The 25,853-nt window shown below is 41.0% G+C and overlaps 1 protein-coding gene across 5 annotated transcripts in view; it reads right to left on the bottom strand.

The window, feature by feature from the left end:
• The window catches only part of cobl (cordon-bleu WH2 repeat protein), a 72,633-nt gene extending 47,397 nt beyond the window's left edge, over window positions 1-25,236 (bottom strand). For 2 of the 5 annotated variants that reach the window (XM_080425402.1, XM_080425406.1), the window contains exons 1-7: window positions 25,053-25,236; window positions 19,783-19,993; window positions 14,616-14,844; window positions 13,048-13,092; window positions 11,798-11,883; window positions 10,795-10,863; window positions 5,754-5,936 (exon numbers count right to left, since the gene is read on the bottom strand). In XM_080425402.1, the coding sequence (XP_080281528.1) occupies window positions 5,754-5,936; window positions 10,795-10,863; window positions 11,798-11,883; window positions 13,048-13,092; window positions 14,616-14,844; window positions 19,783-19,993; window positions 25,053-25,234 (1,005 nt within the window). In that variant the 5' untranslated portion in view covers window positions 25,235-25,236. The remainder of the gene's footprint in view (window positions 1-5,753; window positions 5,937-10,794; window positions 10,864-11,797; window positions 11,884-13,047; window positions 13,093-14,615; window positions 14,845-19,782; window positions 19,994-25,052) is intronic. The other 3 variants (XM_080425404.1, XM_080425403.1, XM_080425405.1) reach the window with 3 other exon arrangements.
• Between the last annotated feature and the right edge of the window lie 617 nt (window positions 25,237-25,853).

The raw sequence follows: 25,853 nt of genomic DNA, 5'->3' as shown, positions 1-25,853 counted from the left end.
TCCTCCTATCAACATTTATTCTGCCCTTTTCTCTCCCTCTCTCTATCATTCTCTCTCTCTCCCTCTCTCTCTCATTCTCTCTCTCTCTCTCTGTCAGTCTCTCCCTGTATCCCAATCTTTTTTTTTTTGGGGGGGTTTTTACATTCCTCCTTGTCCTATGTTGAACCTCTCTCAGTCCCCACGCTCTCTGTAAGGTGAGGTTGCCAGTCTGTGCGCTGCCAGCCAGATTTCATGCTCCTATGCCTTTTAGAAATATGACCCTGTGTGTGGTTTATACATAGTTGATGTTGGCTCGCCAGTCCAAAATACACACATCTGATACTCTTATGTAAGTCAAAGGCCTGACTTAATCTGACTTTGTTCTCTCTATTTTACCAACTCTCCTCCTCTTGTTCTTTTTCTCAGAATGTTCTCCACTTTTCTCAACATTTGTTTTAGTCATTTATTTCGTTTTTCATTTGCTTCTCATTATATTTCACACTCTCACTCTCACTCACACTCACACACACACACACACACACACACACACACACACACACACATCCACTGAACACACACACACACACACACACACACACACACACACACACACACACACACACACACACATATATATATACATACACTGAACACACACACACACACACACACACACACACACACACACACACACACACACACACACACACACACACACACACACACACACACACACACACACACACACACACACACACACACACACACACACACTCCAAACTCCAAACTGAGGCAAAGAAGACATAGCTTCTTCTTCCAGACCACAATAACAGATTACCTATCTTTGCGGGTGCAAAAAAAACACAACAACAAGATTGTGTTGGAACTAAGTGTTCCAAAATATTTTTTCACTTCAGGGCTATCCTCACAAAAGCAAACACAGATATTGTTCGTCGCTAGGTATACAGTACGGAAACAAGGATATGGAAACGTCCCGGGCCTCCATGACAACCTCAACTGCAGGAAATACTATGCCACCACAGAGATAAGCTGTAAATCATATTCTTCAAAATTGTCCCTTCTACTAGATTACTCTGCGACTTCTATTCTTGGTTTTAGTGTATCATCCTTCTTGAAAGAAACCTTCCAGCGTTCCCTCTAGCAAACACAGCAACCCCCCCTTCAAAAGAAAACAAATCGAGTGGAAGGGGAAAAGAAACCAGTACTCTTGAGACATACTTTATGCCGAACAATTTACACCTTCAATCACTGTAACTTTTACCAAAGACATAAGGCTGGACAAAATAACAATACTTTTGACAGAATACCTCGATATTGATATTGTGATGATAATAATCATCATTTTTATTTTCTCTGAACTTTTTGCGGCAATCTCGTAGCTTGCAGACTCTATTTTCGCTATTTTTGACCAGGAAAAGATAACACTTATGTCATACTGTATCAGTATCACAATATTACAATATCCAAAATCCCAGATGATAACTAGTCTCATACCACAATATAGGTTTTAGTGATTATTCAGTGTTTTTTAGCACCTTGTGACACCTTGATCCCTGAGAGAATAAAAACACTCTAATCCCACACGCCACAGTAATCCCAGTCCATTCCTCTTGCATCGTCATATCTTAAGTTACCACCTATTGAGTAATGATCCACCAACCATAGACTGTATAGGGTAGGATTCCTAACAGCAATTATTGTAAATCAGGGATGAAAACATTTCAGTTATGTCACTTATTTGTAATAAGATTTAATGCAGCGTATGGCACTCAAGTCAATGGATGTTCTTGCACAGGGATGAAACTAATTGTCTTCCTCGTATACGAATTTCGCCGCAGAACAATATCACACACTCTATAGAGGCTTGATTAGAGGTTTATTTAAAACAGGTTCGTCTTTGGTCTACTTGAAGTGTGCGCAAAGTTTCACACCGATCAGTCCAGGGCTCACGCAGACAAACAAACAAAACAAACAACATGGACAGACGGACAGGGGCGAAAACATGAACTCCCGTCCCCAGTCGCTCTGTCCTGGCGGAGATAACACGATGGTCAAAACTGTACCAATATTGTGTTCATGATCAATTATAGGAGACTTCGCTAAATGTATAATCTCGTCATCTTGTCATCGTCATTAATCAAACTATATTCTTACTGTTGTAAAAGTCTTAACGACAATCCACTGTGACCTCAGCCTCTCCAAAGGCTATTCAGAGCACTCAGCTTCATTATAACAATCTCATCAGTCGTATACAGCCGTCATCATCGTGCCATCGTGTGTCCATTATAGGTAGCTTGTATGTCACTATTAATTGCCCACAAGAGCAGAGAGCTTGTCCTGAGCAGAGGGAGGTCTATAATGAGGACTGAAGTCACTCTGACCGGCTGTCCTCAGCTCACCTTTTACAGTCTCTAATGTTCTCTTCTCACACACCGACACACACCAAGGTCACAGAGGCAACTAGGATGAAGGTGTGGTGAAGTGGGCTAGACTGCGGCACAGAGCAGCATGCCAGATGACTGACTATAGGCCAGTGGTTCTCAAACGTTTACATTTCAAGGACCCCCATAAATCTGAGGGACCATACGGGTCCATTTTGTTCCATCTGTACACTCTCAGAATTACAGGCCTCTAAGGGTCCACTTGGAACCCCCCTCAAGGAACCCAGAGGGTCCCTGGACCACACTTTGAGAACCTATTTTGGACTATGCTTTTATGCTGCTTCCTGATTAGAGCCCGAACCACTTCAACCTGGCTTTCCTATTTTGGCCATGTCATTATGAGCGAATGCATTGCGACACGTTGAGAGCTTGTAGATCAACTTTTTTTTAATAGGGCTTAAGTGGTTAAATACATTATTATTTGTTTGCACTTTTTGAAAAAGTATAGATAAAAAAATAGGTAATCAGTCGTCTAACGACTCTCCAGAATTGGGATTGTTATCGGACCCAAAGATCTGTCAGACTCTATAATAACAAAGCAGCGGGGTTGTCCAAACCCTTTAGCTATCCTTTATCCTGTAAGCATGATCTATCATGAATCGCTAAGCTAATTTCTCTGCCACGGGGAAATGCAACCTGAGCAGCTTAATGAGGGCACAATGACAGATAAAGTTCCACTTTAAAGATTACACCACACTGCCGCCGTTCTGTTGCCTTACCCTGAGAGAATATTCTAATGACAAACTGAAAAATGTACTCACGCAAATGTACAAGGTACATTCAATTTAGGTACAGAGGGGCAGCTGCCTACCTAAATTAAAAGTACCTATAGCGGGAGTGCTGGTGATTGTTCTGTTCGTATGAACTCTTCTGAACCATGCACTCGGTAAAGAGACAGCCGAGCCTGGAGTTGCGCTCGCATTCTCTTAAGTTGTACAATCTGGGGGTGGAAAGGCCACAAAGCTCACAAAAGGGACCCTATACGAATCTTCAGGCCGCCGTTGAATTGAAGAGGAACTGTACAGCAGGTAATAAAGATGCAAAGATGTTCTTCTATTTTAGCAGACGTGTGGAGAAAGTATAGCAATATCCTCTGAATAACCGATTTTCAACTAAGAACAAAGAGACATTTTGGGGTTGTTGGAAATGTAGCATGCCGAATAATAAATGAGGCTTAAGTGAGATAGAGAGAGGGAGAGAGAGAGAGATAGAGAGAGAGAATGTATGTATGTGTGGAGGAGAGACAGCAAGAGCAGAGTGAGCCAGTGAACTCTATTATTAGAATGCTCAGCCTGTCCTCGGATGGCCCACTCCTTGTCTCTACCCTAGCTGTCATGACTTCCTAATGGTCTCCGACTTCTACAGTACTGTGCCCCACAGGCTTTCATACGATAAGTACTCACTATCAGATGCCAGTTTGATCGCATTGGTCACAGTTAAATTTGACTGTCTTCCATTCTAACGTGCAGCGTGATAAGGGGATTTATTTAGGGCTTTGGACTAACAAAGCCATTTCCCTTTATATGCCGTCAAATTAATCCCTGCTACCTAGCAATTAGTAAGCCAGCGCGATAGCGTATAACCTCTTTGAATCGGGATGAACCGTAAATTCACTGTGGTGAACTTGCTGAAAGGCACTTTCCCAAATGAACCTCATTAAATCCTGTTCTTTTAAGCTCTTTGCAAGTGTCTGCAGATAACAGAATCTTTCATCTCCGTTCTGTTTAGCTCTGTTTTAACTTAAAGCAACTCCGTCAGATTTATGTCCGTTGTCTCCCTCTCCCGATGGAGAGAAGTAATTGCAATGACGTCCGAACTACAATAAAGATGGCGGTGCATCTACAGTGGTACCCAATCCCGTTCACTGTCTGCTTTAAATAACTTTATTGTCCTTTCTGATCCTATAAGGTCACAATTTCTCAATGGAAGAGTAGGCAGACCACTGCCGATGTGCTAGTTATATTTAATTAACATACTCTACTCTAATCATGCAATCATTTTTTGTTAAAATAAGCATGTGTGGTAGCTTAAGGCTTAGGAGTAAGAGCCTTGCACTTTGCATCTTCAAGCACCTTAAGCGCTAGGACCAACAGACAAAACTGTCTTAATATTGCTGCTATTCTTTGATTATTATTCCCTTTTTTATATTGTAGTTGTTGAATGTGCTTATTATTATTACTATTAACATTATAAAACACTGGAAACAGAGTTTCACCAATACATTTGAGATCTATTTTGATTCTCATTTTGCTGGGGGGTCCCCTCCCCGGACCCCACTTTGAGAACCACTGCTCTACGGTCAGCTTAGTTCACAACATGCCTAAATTCAAAAGCACAGCATATACGGTATGTGTGTTCTCTCCCCTGCCCAGAAAACACACTTTCCTGCCGGTGACATTCACCATAAACAAACACTCCTCCAAACAAACAAGGCCTATTATCAGAGCGAGGTAGAGAGGAAGGAAGTTGTTTGCAAAACAACATTTCTCCAAAATGCAGCCATAACACCACGATGAGTCTACAGGGAGCTGTGGCTCTGACGTAGACGGCATGACACGGGTCACTGTGACCTTGTGGCTGAATTCTTCGGAGCCCAAATATTCAAAACCAAAAAGCCACGTCAAAGATAAATGAACTGTCACATTCAAGTCCAAATTATAAATCAAACTCTCAGAGCTGAGGAATTTGTGTTGTTTTACGTGTTAAAGACATCCTTTGAACTAGATGAAAGGCTTGTATCATTCTTCAACACAATTATGCACTTCTGCACGCGCGTGTGTGTGTGTGTGAGTGACCCGGTGAAGATCCACCATGGATTGAAACGTGTGATTAAATACATTTCAGTTTGCACCATAGCTCGGTGTGTGGTTTTGTTCTATCCTTGAACTATGTACAGTATGTGTTAATCCCAATTCTAGTTCCTTACCTGACAGTAGGGCTGTCATGGTCATGACATTTTACCTGACAATTAATTGTCATACAAAAAATTGTGATTAACAATCTAATTGTGTTTTTGGCATTGAACATTGGAACATAAAAATTACATTTCCGTTTTCCATTTGGGCTTTGCAAACAAAACTGCACAGGACAGAATTTCAAAATTTTCAAAAATAGCCGATCTACAAGCTCACAACTTGTAAGCTAGCGTGTACAGTAGATCTGCTGTTTCAGAAAATGTTTGAAAATACTGTTTTTTTCAACAGATACATTCACACAGAATGAATGAGTACTCTGACGAGAATACAAAGTATTTTGAAAAAAATTAATAAAAAATGCGACCGGGCGATGATGCAATAATTGTGACAGGCCTACCTGGTAGCCCTCCACACTGTAGTGACCCAGGGTGGGCGTTGGAGCTCCTGGTGGCGCTGGGGCTCTCCTCTTCTTGGGCTCGGCCTTGGGGGACATCCTGGAGATGTTCATCACTGACTGGGACTGACCCAGGGTGCTGGGGCGAGCCTCCACACAAGATATGGAGGACATTGTGGACAGTGCCTGGAGGGGTTAAAACAAAGGAGGGGGGGGGGGTTAGGGTGATTATATATGATGACCTATATTTAACTCATTTAGACCTGAGGTTCCGTTTCTGCAAAATGTCTTCTAGAGCCTAACAGTTTTCTGAAACACGTATGTTGCTATGTTGCTATAATATCAGTGGTTCTCAAACTTTTTCATGTCAAGGGCCTCCAAAATTGTATTTGGCCGCCGACCCCATCTGAAAATATTTTGTTCCAGGGACCGCCCCCTCCCTCCCCCCCACCCCCCCCACCAGAAGCAAAGATTTGAGTAAAAATGTTTGATTTAAAAATATGTATATTCAAAGATTTGCACACATTTTCAAGATTTTTCAAAAAATTGCAGATCTACAAGCTCGAGTGCCACGCTATGAGCTTGTACATCTGCTATTTTTGAATATAGCCAAAGTATAAAATAATGGTTTAAGTGGTTACACAGATGCGTTCCCGGTTTTAATGGGTTAAAACCGTTACGATGACGTTTAGTAATTTAATTCAGTGTGCAATCCCATTTTCAATGGGTGGCTGCTGCTGAATGAAGGACCGCGGAGGGAAAAAAAGGAAAAAAAGCTGATCAAAATCTGATCAAAGAAAGCCCAAAATGCTGTTGAAAACGTGAACCACCCCATCGCTCGTCTTGGTACTGACCGGACCGTTGGAACAATGGGGGGGACGCAAACCACGCCTTACAAACCCCACGATCTGAGAAAAAGTGATGTGTTTAATAGCAGATTAATTGATGCGTTCAGACAACGGCTGGGCCCGGCATAAAAGCAGAGCGTACAAGGAAGGAACATAAAGTACAGGTCATTAGGATTAATTGGACGTAAAGCTGAAACATCTCCCAGTGGGGAGGTATGGGAAAAGGAAAAGCTCATGAGAAAAAAAGAACATGCATGAGGACAGAAGGCCAGTAGACCAGGAGGCAAGTGTTTTTTTTTCTTCTTTTTTTTTCAACATGCAATGGATTCTTTTGAAGAATATTGTTAATAAGAAAATGATTGAATTGTTATTATTATAATTATTTTACAACTCTAAAAGAGAGGTGAGAGAGAGAGGGAGAGAGAACAGCTAAGAAAACCAGAACAAATGAAGAACCGGGTGAAGAAGGAACCTCGACTGTCAAATACATCTTCCTGCTTGTGTACCTCTAAAGACTATTAAATAAGAATTACAATATCAACTGACACTGCCGCCCTGCCCTCCTCTTTATTGCTGAAGAATGAGCCTCTGATCAAGGCACGGTCTACCCTGTGATCCCTGGCTGCTGTGTTACATCAGAGAGGCCATGTTAATGTGTGGAGAAGGGTGGAGGATGGAGAGAGACGTTCAGAGCTGAGTCACAGAAGGGCTCTTCTCCAGAAGCACGCTGCCTTAAGCTGTGTGTGTGTTTGTGTTCGCAGCCTCGCACGCGCGCACACACACACACACACACACCCCCACACACACACACACACACACACACACACACACACACACACACACACACACACACACACACACACACACACACACACACACACACACACACACACACACGAATGTGTGTCTCTTGGCTGCAATCCAGAAGGTTTGTGATGAACTTTTCACACTGCACTGCCCCGTGTGTGTGTGTGTGTGTGTGTGTGTGTGTGCGTGCGTGTGTGTGTGTGTGTGTGTGTGCGTGCGTGCGTGCGTGCGTGCGTGCGTGCGTGCGTGCGTGCGTGCGTGCGTGCGTGCGTGTGTGCGTGCGTGCGTGCGTGCGTGCACGTGCATGCGTGTGGCTGACCCTCTCACGAGAGAATTGGCAAGAGTAAACAGTTCCATATTCCTGCTTTCTCTCTCTCTCTGTGTCTCTCTCTCTCAGTCTGTCTGTCTGTCTGTCTGTCTGTCTGTCTCTCCCTCTTTCTCTTTGTCTGTTCATTCCCACACTTAGGAGATGCAGGGGGAGAGGGTGAGATTGAGGTTGAAAGGTGAAAAGGAGAAAAGAGAAGGAGAAGAGGAGGGAGTTAATCATGGGCAAGATTTCCTTTTAAAAGCCTGAGTTATGCTAAGTTGCGTACGGGTGTTGCGCACCAAAAATAGGCAAACTACAAGCTCACAACGAGTCAGAGCACAACGCTTTGTGAGCTTGTAGATCGGCTATTTTCGGTGTGCAACACCGGCATATCACTAAGTATAAATCAGGCTTAATTGAGAACATGTTTTTGCCTCAGCTGATGGAACGGAATGTTCAAAGTGAGAAATTCACATGCACTTTTTTTTTGCTCTCTCTCATCTCTCTTCTCGAGAAGAGAGATGAGAGAGAGCAAAAAAAAAAGTGCCAGAGAATAATAATTATAATAATATTAATGTTGAACATTAATATTATGCAGTGTAATCTTAGTCTAAACTGTAAGGTTGCATTAAAAACACAACACACACACACACACACACACACACACACACACACACACACACACACACACACACACACACACACACACACACACACACACACACACACACACACACACACACACACACACACACATTTGGGGAAACCCAAGTTTACAGAACATTGGTAATTACATAGTGGGTAACTACAGTACCCATCAGCCCCTGCATTGCATGACCCTATGGTGGAACAGCATTGTTATGTCTCCCTGGGAAAGCAGTCCAGTGCTAACTGAGTCATCCTACTGCCAAAACCATGCAGGCCAAAATACATGATGCTCTTCACGCCAACCAACTCCAATTAATTACAGTTTTACTCTGCTAACCACAACAGGTCTATGTGTATTCTAAGACACAGCATGATCCGATCAAGATGGTCTGCCTCTGTCTCTCTCTGTGTGCTAGTCTCACTTCACGTCCCCTCCATTTGTTTATCTGTTTCGTTCATGAAACGCAGTTCTTTAGGTTGTAACAGCCTCATCTCTATCTCCTTCAGCTTTTACCTACAGTCTATATGTCTCATAATCAATGTGTCATCAGACCACATATAAACATACACGCACACACGCACACGCTCACACACAAATGTGCACACACACAAACACAATGGTTTAGCCTCTAATGTGCACAGATAAGAGGTTGAGCTCTTAGTGCTAATGTAACCAACGTAGGGTAATCTGATGCCTCTGGACTGATAACATTGTGTGTTTGTGTGTGTGTGTGTGTGTGTGTGTGTGTGTGTGTGTGTGTGTGTGTGTGTGTGTGTGTGTGTGTGTGTGTGTGTGTGTGTGTGTGTGTGTGTGTGTGTGTGGTCCGATAACAGTTACTGGCTATGAGACAATCATATTAGAGGGGAAAAGCTGAGTGGTGTAAAAGCATACTGACATGGCGACCCTAAAAGGAATAAACATCGCTTTAGCCAAAGGAATAAACTAAGCACCCTTATACTTCAAGTTAAACTTCAGTACCAGGGGGTTTTGAAAACCCTGAACTGGCTGAAACCTGAAGAGGTGGGAGCATAATTACAACGTACAAAGATAAAGGGTGATCAATAGTATGCTGATGATTCAGTGATAATGATGGTCCAACTGTCTTGTTTTGCAGCGTGCAGAACAACACAACGTGGGCGAGCTGACCTAGAACACTGCAGCTGGGAGGGACACTAATGAACCAGACCAGCAGCTAATACAATCAAATACGTACTATATCGATCACAGGTGAGCCACAGATGGATGCTGCTGCTGCTGCTGTGGGTGGGGGGATGGGGGGGGGGGGGCTTAGTGCAAAATCTAATCAAAGTGATCGAGTTACGACCCTGGCAGGTAGATATCTGGCTAATGTCGCTTCTATTAGGACATCTGGCACAAGATGGCAACAAGCAAGAAATGCTTAGTAGTGGTTTAACCCATTAATACCTGGAACGCATCTGTGTCACTTTAGATTTCTTTGGCTATTCAAAAATAGCAGATATACAAGCTTGTAGATCTGCTATTTTTGAAAAATCGTGAACATTTTTTTTTTTGATTTTTTTCCAAAAACTGTTAGGACTCTTAAAGGGTTAAAACACATTATAAGAACTGATGCCGATTCCACAAATGCCTTTCTAAATCAGCAGTTCTCACGCTTTCGCGATTTTTCTAAAATAGCAGATGTACAAGCTCGCAGCGCGGCACAAAGTGACGCACTGTGAGCTTGTACGTCTGCTATTTTTTAATAGCCAACGCAAAAATCTTAAAAATGACACGGATGCTTTCCCCGGTTGTAATGGAGTTAAGACTGAACAATAGGTGCTGGATATTGAACTGCTTTTTTTGGATGTTTAAGGCCTTTTCTGATCAACTTCAAGTTTGAGGATAGAGAGTAGTTCAAGAAAACAAAGGAATGAAAGTCAGATCCATCTTCTTCCTGTTTACCCCTCAGAAGGTTTGGATGTTGTAGCCTAGTAGTTCGCATATGTATAAAGATCGTCAAAGTAATGCTGAGCTATAGGACCACAGACTATATCCCTATCGGTACTGCATCCATATGACTTGGAAGGCTAAACTCATCCTATACTTACTCCTACTTTGGGAGAGAAAGAATGGCCGTGAAAGGGTGCTTTCGAGGTTCTAGATAATGATAGAAAGATAGAAAATGCTGCCCTCTAGAGGAGAAGATGGGTAAGACCCACACATTGACTACTGGTAGACAACCGGTAGACTCTGTGTGGAGAAGAATGCATCTCTTAGAAATGAAGATACATCTCTCTATGAATTAGTCAACATTAGATCAACCGCAAAGCCAGATTAAATAGATGAAATGCTTGAACTGGCTTCAGAGAAGGGAGTGATTGTGGTGAAACGGGAAAAAAAAAAAAGAGAAAGAAAACCCAATGGAATATCCATCACATCCAGATAGGTGGGATAAATGTTAGTAGTACTTACATTGGAGTCTGTATTTTGTACTACGTTATCATCAGTGGCATCCATGTCCATAGATGTCTCAGAGGAAGTCTGCGAATGGAAGCAAGGCACAGCTAACATGCAGCATCCCACTGTCCGGTTAGGCTATGTTAGCTATCTATTTACAGCAAAGTGTACATGCAGCAGTCAGTGTTAGTTTGTGGATGAGTGTTTCAAATGGAACAACGATGACCGATCCATACGTGAACAGTCCATATGCCTGTTTTATGCCACTTACTTCATTGAACGGCGGAAATAGCCGATCTACAAGCTCAGAGCGCTTTACATCGTTAAGAGGTGCAGTGGTGAAAAAAGTATTCAAATGTTTTACTTAGTAAAAGTATCAATACTGCAAAGTAGAAATACTCTGTTACAAGTCCAGAATTCAAAATGTACTTGAGTAAAAAGTACAAAAGTATTGGTATCAAAATGTACTTAAAGTACCAGAAGTAGAAATCATTCTCATTGTGCAGAATGTCCCCTTTCACAAGTTTTCAAATGTATAAGAATCTTTTGAAAATAGCAGATCTGCTATTTTCAAATGGCCACAATGTGTATAGGGCTGAAGTGGTTAATGTATGTTTTGTAATAATAATCAAAAAAGTAACAAGTAACTAAAGTTTGCAAATAATTGTAGTGGAGTAAAAGTACAATATTTGCCTCTGAGATGTAGTGGCGTATAAGTAAAAGTACTGAAAACTTGAATTACTCCAGTAAAGTTAAAAAATACCTAAAAATTAGTACAGTACTTGAGTAAATGTACTTAGTTACTTTACACCACTGACGAGTTGTGTGCTTGTAGATCTGCAATTTCACTATTTGTCAATTTCTGCCTTATAATGACATGCCCAAAATAGGGACGCCAGGTTGAAACATTTTAAGTAGAGTCTATATTCGCTGTGTACAGTATTTGCATCATTCACGTGATTTTCGGTCATTCATCATTCTACAAAAATATGAACTAACAAATAGTGAGGAGTCTTACCTTAGATTTCCTCCTGTTGAACTTGAAGATTCCCAGCAAGCCTTTCTTCTCTGACCCACCCACACTGGTAGTACTGGAGTGAATGTCTACGACAACACACACACACACACACACACACACACACACACACACACACACACACACACACACAGTAAATCAAAGAGTAGCTAAAAAGTAGAGACCATAGCAGAAAGAAGCAGTGTTGGATTCAGGGCTGCAACTATCCATTATTTTCTCAGCGATTATTCTATTGACTACTTTTTCAATTAATCGAATAATCGTTTTTTTTTTTGTGTTAAAAAACTATTTAAAAATAGTGAAATAGCTGACCTGCAAGCTCACAACACGTATCGTATCATTGTGTTGTGAGCTTGAAGATCGGCTATTTCCACTATTTTTTAATTATTTATTTTTTTACTTTTTGCCAATAATGACAATCCCAAAATAAAAATCGATTATTAATCGATTGATTTATCAAATGATCGGTTATTGATTATTTTTTTATAATAATTAAATCAATACATTGGATTAACTGTTGCACCCCTAGTTGGGATTGAATGGATGTTGACAGAATGGACACAAACGACAACACAAAGATGATGATTACAGTCGAGTGGTGTAGAACAAATGGTACATGGAACAGAACGATTTTGACATGCATTGATTCTTTAGGTTAATGACAAAATGCAGTGCTGGGTGGACTTCAATTAAACATATCTACTGTACATTCCAAGATATAACTGCAATAATAATAACAATGGATTTTTATTTATAATGCTGTAGTAACCTAGTTGCATCAGTAGAGGGCACTACAGCATCATATTACCCAATACCAATTCTAACCTTCACAGTCTGCAGAGCATTAACTAAAAATGTCTCCTGTTGGTGTGATGGCAGGAGCTATAATTAATCAAGGCAAACAAACTGGTACTCAAACTCCATGTAGATATAATTTTAACATAATTAGGATCTGCTTACTTGTGTACTTACATACACTATACAATTATAATAATCTTTCTTTTGGCATTTGTTGAGAAAAAAATTATTATGCAAGGCCACTAGAAACAAACACAAGAAGGCAATAATCACAATCCGATGGAAGACAAAATCAAACACTTTCACTAGGATGGTTCACTAATAAGCAAATAAACGTGTGCAACTCAATCGAAAAGTAGGGTTAGTCTGCAAGCAGTACTAGGAACTACAATATAGGGTTAAACACCTACATGAGCAGTTAGCAGTTATAATACCTGAGTAGTTAAGAGCAGGGGCCGAAGCCATTTTAGGCAGGAGAACTGGAAAATATCACAGGTTTAGTGAAAATGCATAAAGTCACTTCCAGATTATGTTATCTGCTAAGAGAATATGAATGCTGTATTTGGCCAAAAAATACGAAGAAAGTAGAAATGTAACACATCTTATAGTGTTTGAAGTAAATACAATTCTGAAGCACTGTAACTTGATTTAAACATCTTAAAGGTGTGGTACAATTTGTTTGAGCAAAAACTACATATCTCATTCATCACTGTGGAATGTTGCATACTAAGCACCTGACAACACCATCTGACATTACACAATTTGCTCATAAAACTTACATCATGTTCTAAAGGCTAACGGCCAACCTCCATCAAGGTAAAACATGTTCCTTTCTAATAAAACTTACAGTCACTGACAATGATATTATCAGCACATATGAGTGGGTGTAGACCTCCAACCACCTTAACATCTAATTTAAAAGCCTTATGTAATGTCCTCAGAGCTGGCACACCCGGAGAAAGCACATATTTATCAAGGCTCATTTAGTCAAACATGTAAACACCATTTAATTGGGTGTGTAATGTTTTGCTCTTTGGTATAAACAAGAAAAATATACAAAGTATGGCAGTGCTGACTGTATAACTTTTTTTTATTTTGTATTATTATGATGTAATCAGTTTGCATGACTAGAGAGGTTTCCATGACTTCTGACTGCTTGGCCTTGATTATTGAGCCATGATGCCCTATGTGGTGACTGACTCCCATCTCTTGTAATCTTGCACAATAGCATCTGAAGACTCTGATTAAATACTGTGAATGTTTTCTCCAGTCTGAATACATCGTGCATAACATGCAACTGTACTGTACAAATAAAGCCTGGCTGATCACATTCTAAAACTACATCCACATTTGCAGTATGGCAAATCTTTTTAAACACGTTTTCCACTCTGAAAATTGATTAATTGACTAGTTGATAGGACTTCAGGTTTCAGCTAACCAAATAAACAGTAGCTGCCATTTTTAAATGAGAAGCGAGAGTTAAGCTAAATTCACTTTCAATGTAATTCAATCAGGATGGGAATTTTCTTCAAACTACAAGCTGCATTTTGAACCGAGTAAACTGAAATTGAATTGACCCCACACAGGGTATGCACCAACGATCCGAAAAATGCATTGGCGAATATTTAACATCAAATTATTAAATTGGTAATGCATCATTCATACAGGTTGATGCTTTTATTCTCAGTGAAAGATCGACCTTGTTAAATGATGTATCGCTGCTTCATTCGCGTTCTGTGTGGATATACTCATGACACAAACAGCAGATTAAACTATCGCGACTTAATCGCGTGAAATAAATAAATAATAAATAAACGCATGTTTTTACTTGACAGCATAAACATTCTAAATGGGCCAAAGTGTATTTCCTGTTGCAGATAGTGTTTGATAATATCTACTTACAGGAAATAAACATGGGTCCGAGTTGTTCCCCTGAAACGCAATTCCACTGCAAAAGCATTTGACCCTTGACCAAAAAAATGACATAAAATGCAGTTTTTACCTAGACTTTGGTCATGAACATAGAGCTCCTTGATTCCCAGCTGAGTCAAAGTCTTGTCCAGAGGTAACTCGTGGTGGCTGACACTGTCCTTCAGCAGCAGAACGTGTGCCGGGTCAAAGTCACACTTGTCACAGATGACCGGCACCAGGGCGTGCAGCGGAACCAGCGGGTTGACCCGTACCACCGCCTTCTGGCTGCGGTGGAAGTTCACCACCAAACGCACCGTTTTCTGGACAACATGGATGGGAAGAGGCAAAGAGAAAGAGGAGAGTCAGGAGTCACGCAAATGGCTTTAGAGAATAAGAACATGCAGGGATTTCTAATCAAAGCTCAGTTCATGCATGTGTTGAGAATTCTACAAGCACTACATCAGTATCATCAAAGGGAAATAATTAAACAGGAGAAAAAAAGACATTGGGAAGAATAGAGAGGCTAACTAACTGAATTATTAATTAGAGATAATAATTCATGTGAAGTAGTAGTGGTTTGTATGATGTACTGGACAACTGCTAAATAGAAAATGACATTTGATAATTATATATCAGCATACATTTATGCCTTTATCAGTAAACAACAAGGCTTTGTGTCCGGGTAGCTCAGTCGGTAGAGCACTCGCCATTCGACCACAAGGTCATGGGGTTCGGTCCCGGGCATCGCCAACTCAGCGTATGGCTTGGGTGTGGCAAGTCATGCGGTAAGTACTGGGAGCTGATGGTAGGTGTTCAGCTCCACCTCAGCAATCCATCTCCCAGAGGTCTAGTGCATGGTGGAACAGGAATAGGCTCCTGCTATCTGACTGATACCAACAATAAGCCTCTCCAACCTGCAGTACTTACTTACTTAATAAGACTTGCAAGCCAGTCCCTGTTCGCTCAACTAGAGACTGGTGAACTGGGAGGAAATAATTTGGAGATAAAGAAAAGACTTTAGGACGGATCTTCATATTGGGAGTGTATCACGATTGGTTTTCGCAGCAGTAGGTATAGGTTTGTTAGTGGACGTTTTTGCCACTGTTGTAGCAACCACATTGACTTTCGACGTCACCAGACGACACAAAATGGCAAAATATGGGCGTTTTCTCATTCAATGACGAAAGATTTGATGTTGGCGATGTAAGACATACTGTATGACAAATCAACACATGAAATGTTTTCAAGGCTCACTTAAGTAAAACTGCAACAATGAAGAGACTCTCAAACATGCACATTCTCTTACATAATCTGTAGCTACGTAGACTTTACTTCCAAACAAAGAGGCCAATTATGTAGTAAACTAGAGAGGGAGATAGTCACATTGGGGTCATGGGAGGGCAAATACAGCTATCTGAGCTTCCACAGCTGACAGCAGGGGTCTGTGCATGCATGCGTGTGTGCTCGTGTTAGTGCGAGCGTATATCTCTGTGTACGTGCCTGTACACAGTAAAACGCCCAGTCTTCCTTTATCCATTGATAACTCAGAGCATGTACAAATAGACCCGTAAGGGTCCATTTGGTTCCAATTAACACTGAGGATTGTTCTGTGCACATATTTTTTTACAGCGCATCACCACAAGGTGTTTTGTTATGCAGACCAGAGGGAGCCTCCACTCTGTTTAGCAGCCTCTTATCACTGACTGATAGATGCTGTGTTTTCAGCTTGAACATCACCTCTGTGGAAAGAACAAGCAGACCACTCAGGACTCAAGGGCCTGCATAAACAGCTCTTACAATGGCTGTTGTTATTCTACCATAAATAAACTCGCGCGGCGAGCATATACCATTTTCTTTAACCCATTAAAACCCGGAAGCATCTGTGTCATTTTATATTTTAACCACTTTAACCATTATTTTATACTTTGGCTATTCAGAAATAGCAGATATACAAGCTCATGCCGTGCTATGCCGCGCAAATCATTGATATATACTTTTGAAGAGAACATTTTTTACTCAAATCTTTGCTTCTGAGGGGTCCATGGAACAAAATATTTTGAGATAGGGTTCCACGGCAAATACATATAATTTTGGGGTCCTTGACATGAAAAAGTTTGAGAACCACTGATATTATGGCAACATATGTGTTTCAGAAAACTGTTTTAGATTTAGAAGACATCTTTAGAATCTTAATGGGTTACAGTAATTTTACTTTTTTGGGGGAAATACAAATAAAAAAAGAAATATACAAATGTACTGTACCTTAATACTGTATTCATTGCTTATACCATCTCTATTCACCCCTCTAATACAGTGGTACTTAAGGACACCCATGACAGAACCCGTTTCTGTTCTAACCCAAAAAGTAACATTTCAACTACTGCACTGATCAGTCTGCTCTAGAATAGATTAATCATTAGTCTAGTCGTTAAATCAGGCGCATAAATATTGGGCAGAAGCAAAAACATTCTATCAGATGGTCCTCCAGGACCAGAGTTGAGAGCCACTGCTCTAATAGATCCCAGTTTTCCCCAAACTGTTAGCCAAGCTCATAAATCATGAATACTACACAAAATATGGCTGTCAGAGAATCCCTTTATTCTCAACATCCATAAAGAAGAGGATTTATTTGGAAACTCTGCACTTGGGTAATAATGTGCAACGTAGTGTGACTTCGGCAAGACTGCTGCACCTCTGGGAAAGGTAACGGTAAAGGTTTATGAAAACCATCCAACATCCTCAGAAACCTTTGGTCTAATGCAGCCTGCGGTTTGTATGTTAAACTGACCTGTAGTTGTTATTTTTTTTTTACAAATAAATAAATATAAGGTTCACAGACTGTGAATCTAAGTGTTAAAACTGCAATAAAAAAATTATGGAGAAAAAAAAGTCATTAATGTGAAAAGCGTTTCGAATCGCTATTTTTGCTATCCGTTGTATGACGAAGTGTATAGGGCTAAAATAGAAAAAGGAATAAAACATTTAATCTATCTGTATGGTAAAGCATGTTAATACAATATAATACTATATATACTATATATACTATATTGAGAAAATGTATACCCTGGCGTCGGGTACGAAAACCTACTGGATGACAAGAAGTACTGCCTCAAGCTCATAATTGCAATATCTCCCCTGGGCAAGAGGCAATATTACGTCTCAGCCAAGGGCCCAGCATTGGCCTTTGAAATTGAGTCTGTATAGGAAGTGACAGTTCATATGAATGGCCTGTAGTTTAGCTGTTTTACCCCTGCTGGTGTCAGAAAGATTTTTTCTCAATGCAAGTGGGTGGGTTTTTGACGAACTTTAGACTTGATTTTCTTACCTTGATAAACATTGTCATAAATACTATATGCTTCCAGTCACTAGTTTAAAGTCTTCTTTCAATCATCATGATATGCGTTTTGGTAAATTATGGTCCCATTTATTTCTAAATTAACGATAAAGTAGGGTATAATCTAGGAGGGGCGGGATGATTTGATTGACAAGCTACACAACCAATAGCATTCATTCCCCGCCCCGGCTCTTGATTGACAAGCTACCCAACCAATAGCATTCATTTCCGGCTGCATTAGCTATGATATGACGCGATATAAAAAGATGGTGGATTTGAATTTGCTGACAAATAGGCTTCATTTACGGTCTGTAGAGTCTGGGGGCGTCACTTTGTCCATCTCTTTTATACAGTCTATGGTCTTAGCCCAGCGGTAGAACTTTGGTCTCTCATGCAGGGGACCTGGGTTTGAATCCTAGTTAGAAGATAAAAGGTATGGATTGCCGCTTTAATTGATCTCTGAGAGTGTATAAATGGTACCAAATGAACCCTTACGGTTTATGTTACTGTGTACAAACATTTTTGATATCACACCCAAAGACATACAGAAAGGCTTTGATTGCAGGCTGGGAGCAAAGAGATGACAGAGGAGACAAAACAGAGGAATGATTGATGGGAACGTTTGAAACGGTGTAAGGCTCTGGCCTTGGGGAGAGAGAGAGAGAGAGAGAGAGAGAGAGAGGGAGAGAGCAGTCAGCGAGCCCTGAGAAGAGTAGAGAAATAATGCATGGTAACTAAAGGTAAGGCCCTCATCAAATATTCACACAGTAGGAGGAGAGAGACGAGGTGAGCTCAGAGAGAGGGGGAGATAGAAAGCGAGGGATGAAGAAGAGAAATAATACAGAGGGATATTAAAAAAGAGAGGGTGATTGAAGAAAGAGAAATGGAGAGGGAGTCGAACTGAAGTTAGAAAGCAGGGAAGAGAGAATGAAGAAAGAAAACAGTAGAAAATGGCAACTCAAGTGTCAGAGAAGGGAAAGGGCACTCTCAAACTCGTAGGTACAGAGATTCAGAACCGACGACCATGTCATGCTGCACACACAGTAAAATCCTCAGTGTTCATTTATCCATTTGTAACTCTGATAGTGTACAAATGAATTCAAGATTTTACGATGTGGCTGACAGCTTCCTACCTTTGCATGAGCCCTTAGCGGCTTAACTGGCCTTGCTTTCTGACAGCGGTCAGTAGTAAAATGGTAGAGAGGGAAGGGATATTACACAGAGCTACAGGCAGGTGGATGTACATGTAAATGACAATGGATGCATGCTGAGAACTGCAATACTGTATATACAAGTCAAATGCAAACCATGATACTCAGCAAAAAAAACAACGACACAAGATTAAAGCATACTTCATGAAAAGCACAGCAAAGCAGGGGCAGTGGTATTTACTTGTTGCTTACTTCTTTAATTCATGCAATTATTTGCCACTGCTAATATAATTAACAATAAAATGTTCACATTTATGCTAATTTGCCAAATCCGAGGGGGAGTACACAGTACCTAATACCCAGATATCATAAGGAAGCTGGTCAAGTTGACATTGACATGCAGGTACACATGCAGGTGTGAAATTTAAAGTAACTATCATTATTATATATTATATCACTATTATTATTGCCATTTCAGTACATCTATTACAAACTGCAAACTAATCTCCTATTATTATCAAACACAGTACAAAAATGACTTTGCACATGTGCGTGCAAAGTCATTTTACACACAATTCCAAATCGAGCATATAGGACCATAATTCAAAGAAACATTTCTACCTATTGAATAACGACTGAATTAACATGATTGAATCAAGCCAAAACCGTAGGTCAACAATCCTTCGGATACGAACATAAAAGACACATGGCGAGATGGGGAAACACTTCTGGGCTGCAGTAACAGGAGAGAGACTATCGCTATAATAACTCACCTCTGGCACTTTAGGTGCCGGTCTGCGCACCACTTTCTCCTCCCAAACTTTCTCCTTGATGAGGACGCAGGCCACGTCCAGGGATCCCAGCGGCGCGTTGGGCTTGAAGCCCAGAGGGTGGCCCTCGGGGGACAGCAGGTCCAGGGTGTGCAGGGACGGGTTCAGGTGATAGCGGCTGCACAGCTCGACCAGTAGGTCCATCAGCGCCTTACTGAGGGTGGGAGAGAGAGAGAGAGAGAGAGAGAGAGAGAGAGAGAGAGAGAGAGAGAGAGAGAGAGAGAGAGAGAGAGAGAGAGAGAGAGAGAGGAGGGGGGAAGAAAGTGAAAGAAGGGAAGAGAGGAGGGTAGGGAGTAGAGAGAGAGGAAGTGGGGAGGGTGGTAGAGAGAAAGAAAGAATACAAGGGAGAGAGGGAGAGAGAGAGAGAGAGAGAGAGAGAGAGAGAGAGATTAGGTTACACTGCCTGCTTCCCTTTAGCACCAATAGGCAGAGTTGTAATTACTTGATACATTGCATAGTAACACTCTCACCTTACTTTGTTATGAGACCGCTAATTGGTGCAGAGAAAGGCTAATTCACAATGTATTGATAAATGTATGTATGTACACACACAGTCAGCCAGGGGAGTATCAGTGTGTAGTATCAGTGTGGTACAGTGTAGTACATTTGACTCTCTGCTTTGAACAAGTTCTTCAATAAATGTCTGGCTCTAACATTACCATCCCTCATCATGCTATGGTACACAGTCCTCGTGCACACACAGGCTCTACACACATTCTATATGCAGACTACGCACGCACGCACGCGCGCACACACACACACACACACACACACACACACACACACACACACACACACACACACACACACACACACACACACACACACACACACACACACACACACACACACACACACACACACACACACACACACACACACACACACACACACACACACACACACACACACACACACACACACACACACACACACACACACACACGTAGGGCCCATGCACAACAGCACCACAGAAACCAAATAACTTTACTCTCATGTACCAGTATATGAGATGTAACAAATAAAACAACAACACTGTTTTCTGTAATTAAAGGACTTTGAAATAGAGTTTTAAGTGAATTAATTTTGGATTGACTTTCATTACTCAAAGAAGTGCTGGCTGATATTGGTGGTTAGAAATACACTATCATTGTGTGCAATCTAAACCTATAATGAAAAATGGTTTAGTACTTTTAGGACCAGCCCAATGACGACCACATGGAAACAAACCCCCGGGGGTTTTTGTGTTATCCTTTTAGCATAACATTAGCATAACCCAAATCCATGTCTATGAAACTGGACCTGTAAAATACACTCACACACAATGAGGGAAATAAAACTATAATAATTGATAGAATAAAATTTTGGGGTGAAATACACCTTTTATAACAAAATATAATAAAAACAAAACAAAAATAAATGATTACATAAAAAGTACCTATTCAAATTATTCAACTACTATTTTTAGTGTGTGTGTGTGTGTGTGTGTGTGTGTGTGTGTGTGTGTGTGTGTGTGTGTGTGTGTGTGTGTGTGTGTGTGTGTGTGTGTGTGTGTGTGTGTGTGTGTGTGTGTGTGTGTGTGTGTGTGTGTGTGTGTGTGTGTGTGTGTGTGTGTGTGTGTGTGTGTGGTGGGGTCCAGACAGACAGAGGGGTAGGCCTCTCTAGGTATAGTGTTTGCTGTCAATCCAGGGATAAAGAAACCAAGAGACAGTCGCCAATAGCTTGCTGGGAACAGCCAGATCATATGACAGAGGCGTGAGACAGACCGCCACAAAGAGCACCATTGACATCACTAACACATGGACACAGTCTGCTAAAACAACATCCAAACTGCCCACACCAGCAGTTAGCCTGAGCGAAACAGCCCTTAGGAGTAGAATACACGCTACGGTTGCCGTATCATCTGTGATAATGACAAAACCTCAGTGATGGAAGAAGTACTCAGGTATTTCACTTAAGTAGAAGTAGCGATACCACAAATTAAAACACTCTGTTACGAGTAAAAGGCCTGTGCTAAAAATGTTACTTGAGTAAAAGTACAAAAGCATCGGCATCTAAATATACTTAAAGTAACAAAAGTAAAAGTACTAAAATGTTTGAAAATAGCAGATCTACAAGCTCACAACGCGTCGCTATGCGACGCGTTGTGAGTTGTACAAGCTCACAACGTGTCGCTATGCGACGCGTTGTGAGCTTGTAGATCTGCTATTTTTAAATAGCCTATGTATAAAACAGGGCTAAAGTGGTTGATGTATGTTTTATTATATAATGAATTATATCTGCGAAGTAACTAGTAAAAAAAGTTTTCAAATAATTGTAGTGGAGTAAAAGTACAATATTTGCCTCTGAGATGTAGTGGAGTAAAAGTAAAAGCATTAAAAATTTGAAGTACTCCAGTAAAGTAAAAATACCTCAAAATTGTACTTAAGTACAGTACTTGAGTAGATGTACTTAGTTACTTTACACCACAGGGAATAGAATACACGATATGGTTGCCGTGTCATCTGTGATAATGACAAAACCTTGCTTTTTGTGATTGCTTTATTTACCAATAGAACACAAGAAGGAGTGTGTTACTGCAAATAACATCATATCTGTGGTTACAGCCACAAAGCTATGATGTTATTCCCCATATCATACAACCTCAAGTGTTCTGTTCCTTTTATGCAACACATATCTGATTTCATATTGTGACATAAAACACTGAGATATCAAGGTTTGATTAACCTAATTCTGGTCTGCTTCTATGCATGATTTCTGATATAGAAAATGGTATTTATAGTCTCCGCCAGGCCAAAAGGATGTTTTACCCCCCGTCCCCCCGTCCGTGTGTGTGTGTGTCCGTGTGTGTGTCCATCTGTCAGTGAGCAGCTAATCTCCGGCACCGTTGGCCCGGTCGCTGCGAAACTGTGCACACACACTCCCTGGATGCCAATTCAGAACCTCTGCCCCAATTTTTTTACATGGCCCTGTTATAGCGCCACCAGGAGGCCGATTTGTGCAAAACCCTTTTTTTTTAATTACTCCTACATATCTTATCCAAACATCACGCAAATCAGTACACAGTATCTCTATAGTCATGTGATCAACACAGATCTGTCTGATTTTCCATATTCCATCCTGATTGGCTAAGGTTGGCTTCCAAAGTTTGCAGGATTGGTCCATTTTTAACTAAATGCCTCAAATCATGAACGCAGCTTGCGCTTTCTGTGAAATTTCACACGCACATTCCCACTAGGCCGAGGAAGAAATGGCACTTGAACATTTTAAAATCAGCCTCATGGTGGCGCTATAAAAGGCCAATTTGCATTTTTAACTGTAACTGCACCGATCTGCATGAAACTTTGCACGCATACTCTCTAGAGGCCAAGAAAAAACATCTGCCCTGTATTTTTCACATTAGCCTTTTATAGCGCCACCAGGAGGCCGACTTATGTAAAACACATATTCTGAGATTAAGCCTTCAGATTTTATCAAAATTTCACGCAAATCGGTACACATGATCTCTATAGTCATGTGATCAAGATGGATCTGTTTGATTTTTCATATTCCATCTTGATTGGCTAACATTGACATCTAAAGTTTGCAGGAGTGGCCCGTTTTGAACAAAATGCCACAAATCATGAACGCAGCGTCCGATTGCGGTGGAACTTTGCACTCACATTCGCACTACGTTGAAGAACAAACGCTACCCTTTTAACATTGCCCTATTATAGCGCCACCAGGAGGCCGATTTTTCTTTTTATATTACTCCTACAAATTTTGTCCAAACATCATGCAAATCAGTACACATTATCTCTATAGTCAAGTGATCAAGATGGTTCCGTCCGATTTTTTATATTCCAGCCTGATTGGCAAATTCTGAACATTGCAGGCCCACAATAGGAGACCTGTGCTCCGAGGAGCACTTTTTCTAGTTTTTACTATGTTTTACAGTGTTAGTTTAGGCTAGTATTTGTACAGTATCGCCGGTGTTGTTATTAGCATTACGCTATGCTTAGTGTCATAAATTACCTAATGGCTGGTTGTTATCAAGATTATTGTATTTTATATGCTGTTATCAGGGTGTCCTTGAAAAAGAGAGCTTGCTCTCAATGGGATTCCCTGAAGGAAAAATAAAGAAAGAAAGAGGAGAGAACAGCCCACGCGTAAACACCTGTTTATGACATCTTATGACACCTAAACCAGTCATGACACACCTCGACACCTGAAAGTCAAGGATCAACTGTTATCACCGGCTGCTATCAGAAAATGTGACATAGATGGAAGTATTTCAGCACAATCCCACACTATTCAACTTTATTTACCCTGATGAAAGGAGAATCGTGGCCAGAGACTACTGCTGCCCATCCCTTGTCAAATAAACAAAAAGTGATATACATAGTAACCAAGGCAAGGCTTAGGCCTAAAATTATAGGGGAAACTTTTCTCAGAGTTTACTAAATAAAACCATTGTGAATTTGGGAAAGTAGAGACGTATTAAAAAAATAGAAATAAACATTTTGGGGGGGAAAAAGAAAGGCAAACAAAACGTTGCACAATTTTGACTAAGAAAGCTTCACTTATGAGTGTAGTCAAAGAATATTGGCCCTGAGTCCAGAGAGTACAAGCGCAGACCTACATTGCATGGTCATTAACAGAGCCCCTTGTTTTCTATGCCAGGATGGTGTCCCTGATTTTCTGCCCCAGAGGACAGAACAGGACATTACGGGTAGAGAGTGAAGTCAGGTCAGCTTCGCATAAGTCCTCTCCCAGGGTCAAAGCTCCAAATGGGATAATTTCACATGTATATGATCTCGCACACATGGCCACCCAAATATAGATCCAAAAAATGATGTCGCTACTATAATATCAGTGGTTCTCAAACTTTTTTCATGTCAAGGACCACCCAAAATGATATGTATTTGTCTGCGGACCCCCCCATCTCACAATATGTTGTTCCAGGGACCCCCCAGAAGTTAGTTAAAAATGTATAAAATGTGTTCAAAGATTTGCACACATTTTCACGTATTTGTTTCTTAAGAAATAGCAGATCTACAAGCTCATAGCGTGGCACTCGGTGCCGCGCTATGAGCTTGTATATCTGCTATTTTTGAATAGCCAAAGAAATCTTAAAATGACACAGATGCGTTCCCGGTTTTAACGGGGTTAAAGGGTACAATTCCTTGCTGTTAGCACCATGAGGCAAAATCAAAGTGCGTGTCACTTGTTACCTGCCATCCTCTATAAGTGTCGTCTCGTATCCATTTGGCAAGGTGAGGAGCACCTCCACGGTGGGTCGTAGGACGTTCTCCTTGATGTCCGTGCCTCCTGTCCCTCCCCCGTCAGGCACTGCGTTTCTGAAGATGTGTCGCGGGGCGGGTTCAGGGGGCGGAGGGGGGGCTCGCGGCTTCATTCTCCTCCTGCGGGGGGATCCAAGATAGAATTGACAGGAATATTATTTGTTTTGTTGCTGTCGGGCAGAAACCTCCTATCTCCATATTCTAACTTTTTTGTGTTTTTTCGTGAATAAATGCCCTACTTGATCATACTACAGTAGGGATGCAAATTATCGATTCATTCGTTAATTGGTAGTTGATAACCTTATCGATCGATTAATCGATTAGTTGATAAGCGGCGTTTTTTAGGACCAAACGGAAGATTCTTGTCCGAAACCGGAAATGAGAGCAGAAACATAATTGCCTTGATGTATGTAACATTAACGAGCGTCAGCGAGCATCAGCTGGTCACAGACACACACACACACACCTCCCCTCAGCAGTGCTCTCATTTCTCTGCAAAAGTCCTTGAATATGATGGAATATGATTCCCTGCCTAGAACGACTAAAACGACTTCTGTCCTTTAAGCCCTGTCTGCCAAGAACGACTAAAACGACTTTTAATAAAAAAAAAAAACTGGAGATATGATTTTTTGAAGATCTAGACTCCCATCCACTTCCTTGTTAACTTAAAACTTAAACATTTTGTATCTCGGCTCCTGAGTACTTTTTTTTTTCAATGAAAAATCTCTGGCA

The sequence above is a fragment of the Gymnoscopelus braueri genome (genome assembly GCF_963280865.1).
Source record: "Gymnoscopelus braueri genome assembly, chromosome: 4".
Classification (NCBI taxonomy): domain Eukaryota; kingdom Metazoa; phylum Chordata; class Actinopteri; order Myctophiformes; family Myctophidae; genus Gymnoscopelus; species Gymnoscopelus braueri.
The sequence above is the reverse complement of the archived record's forward strand: the minus strand, read 5'-3'. Positions and strand labels throughout refer to the sequence as shown.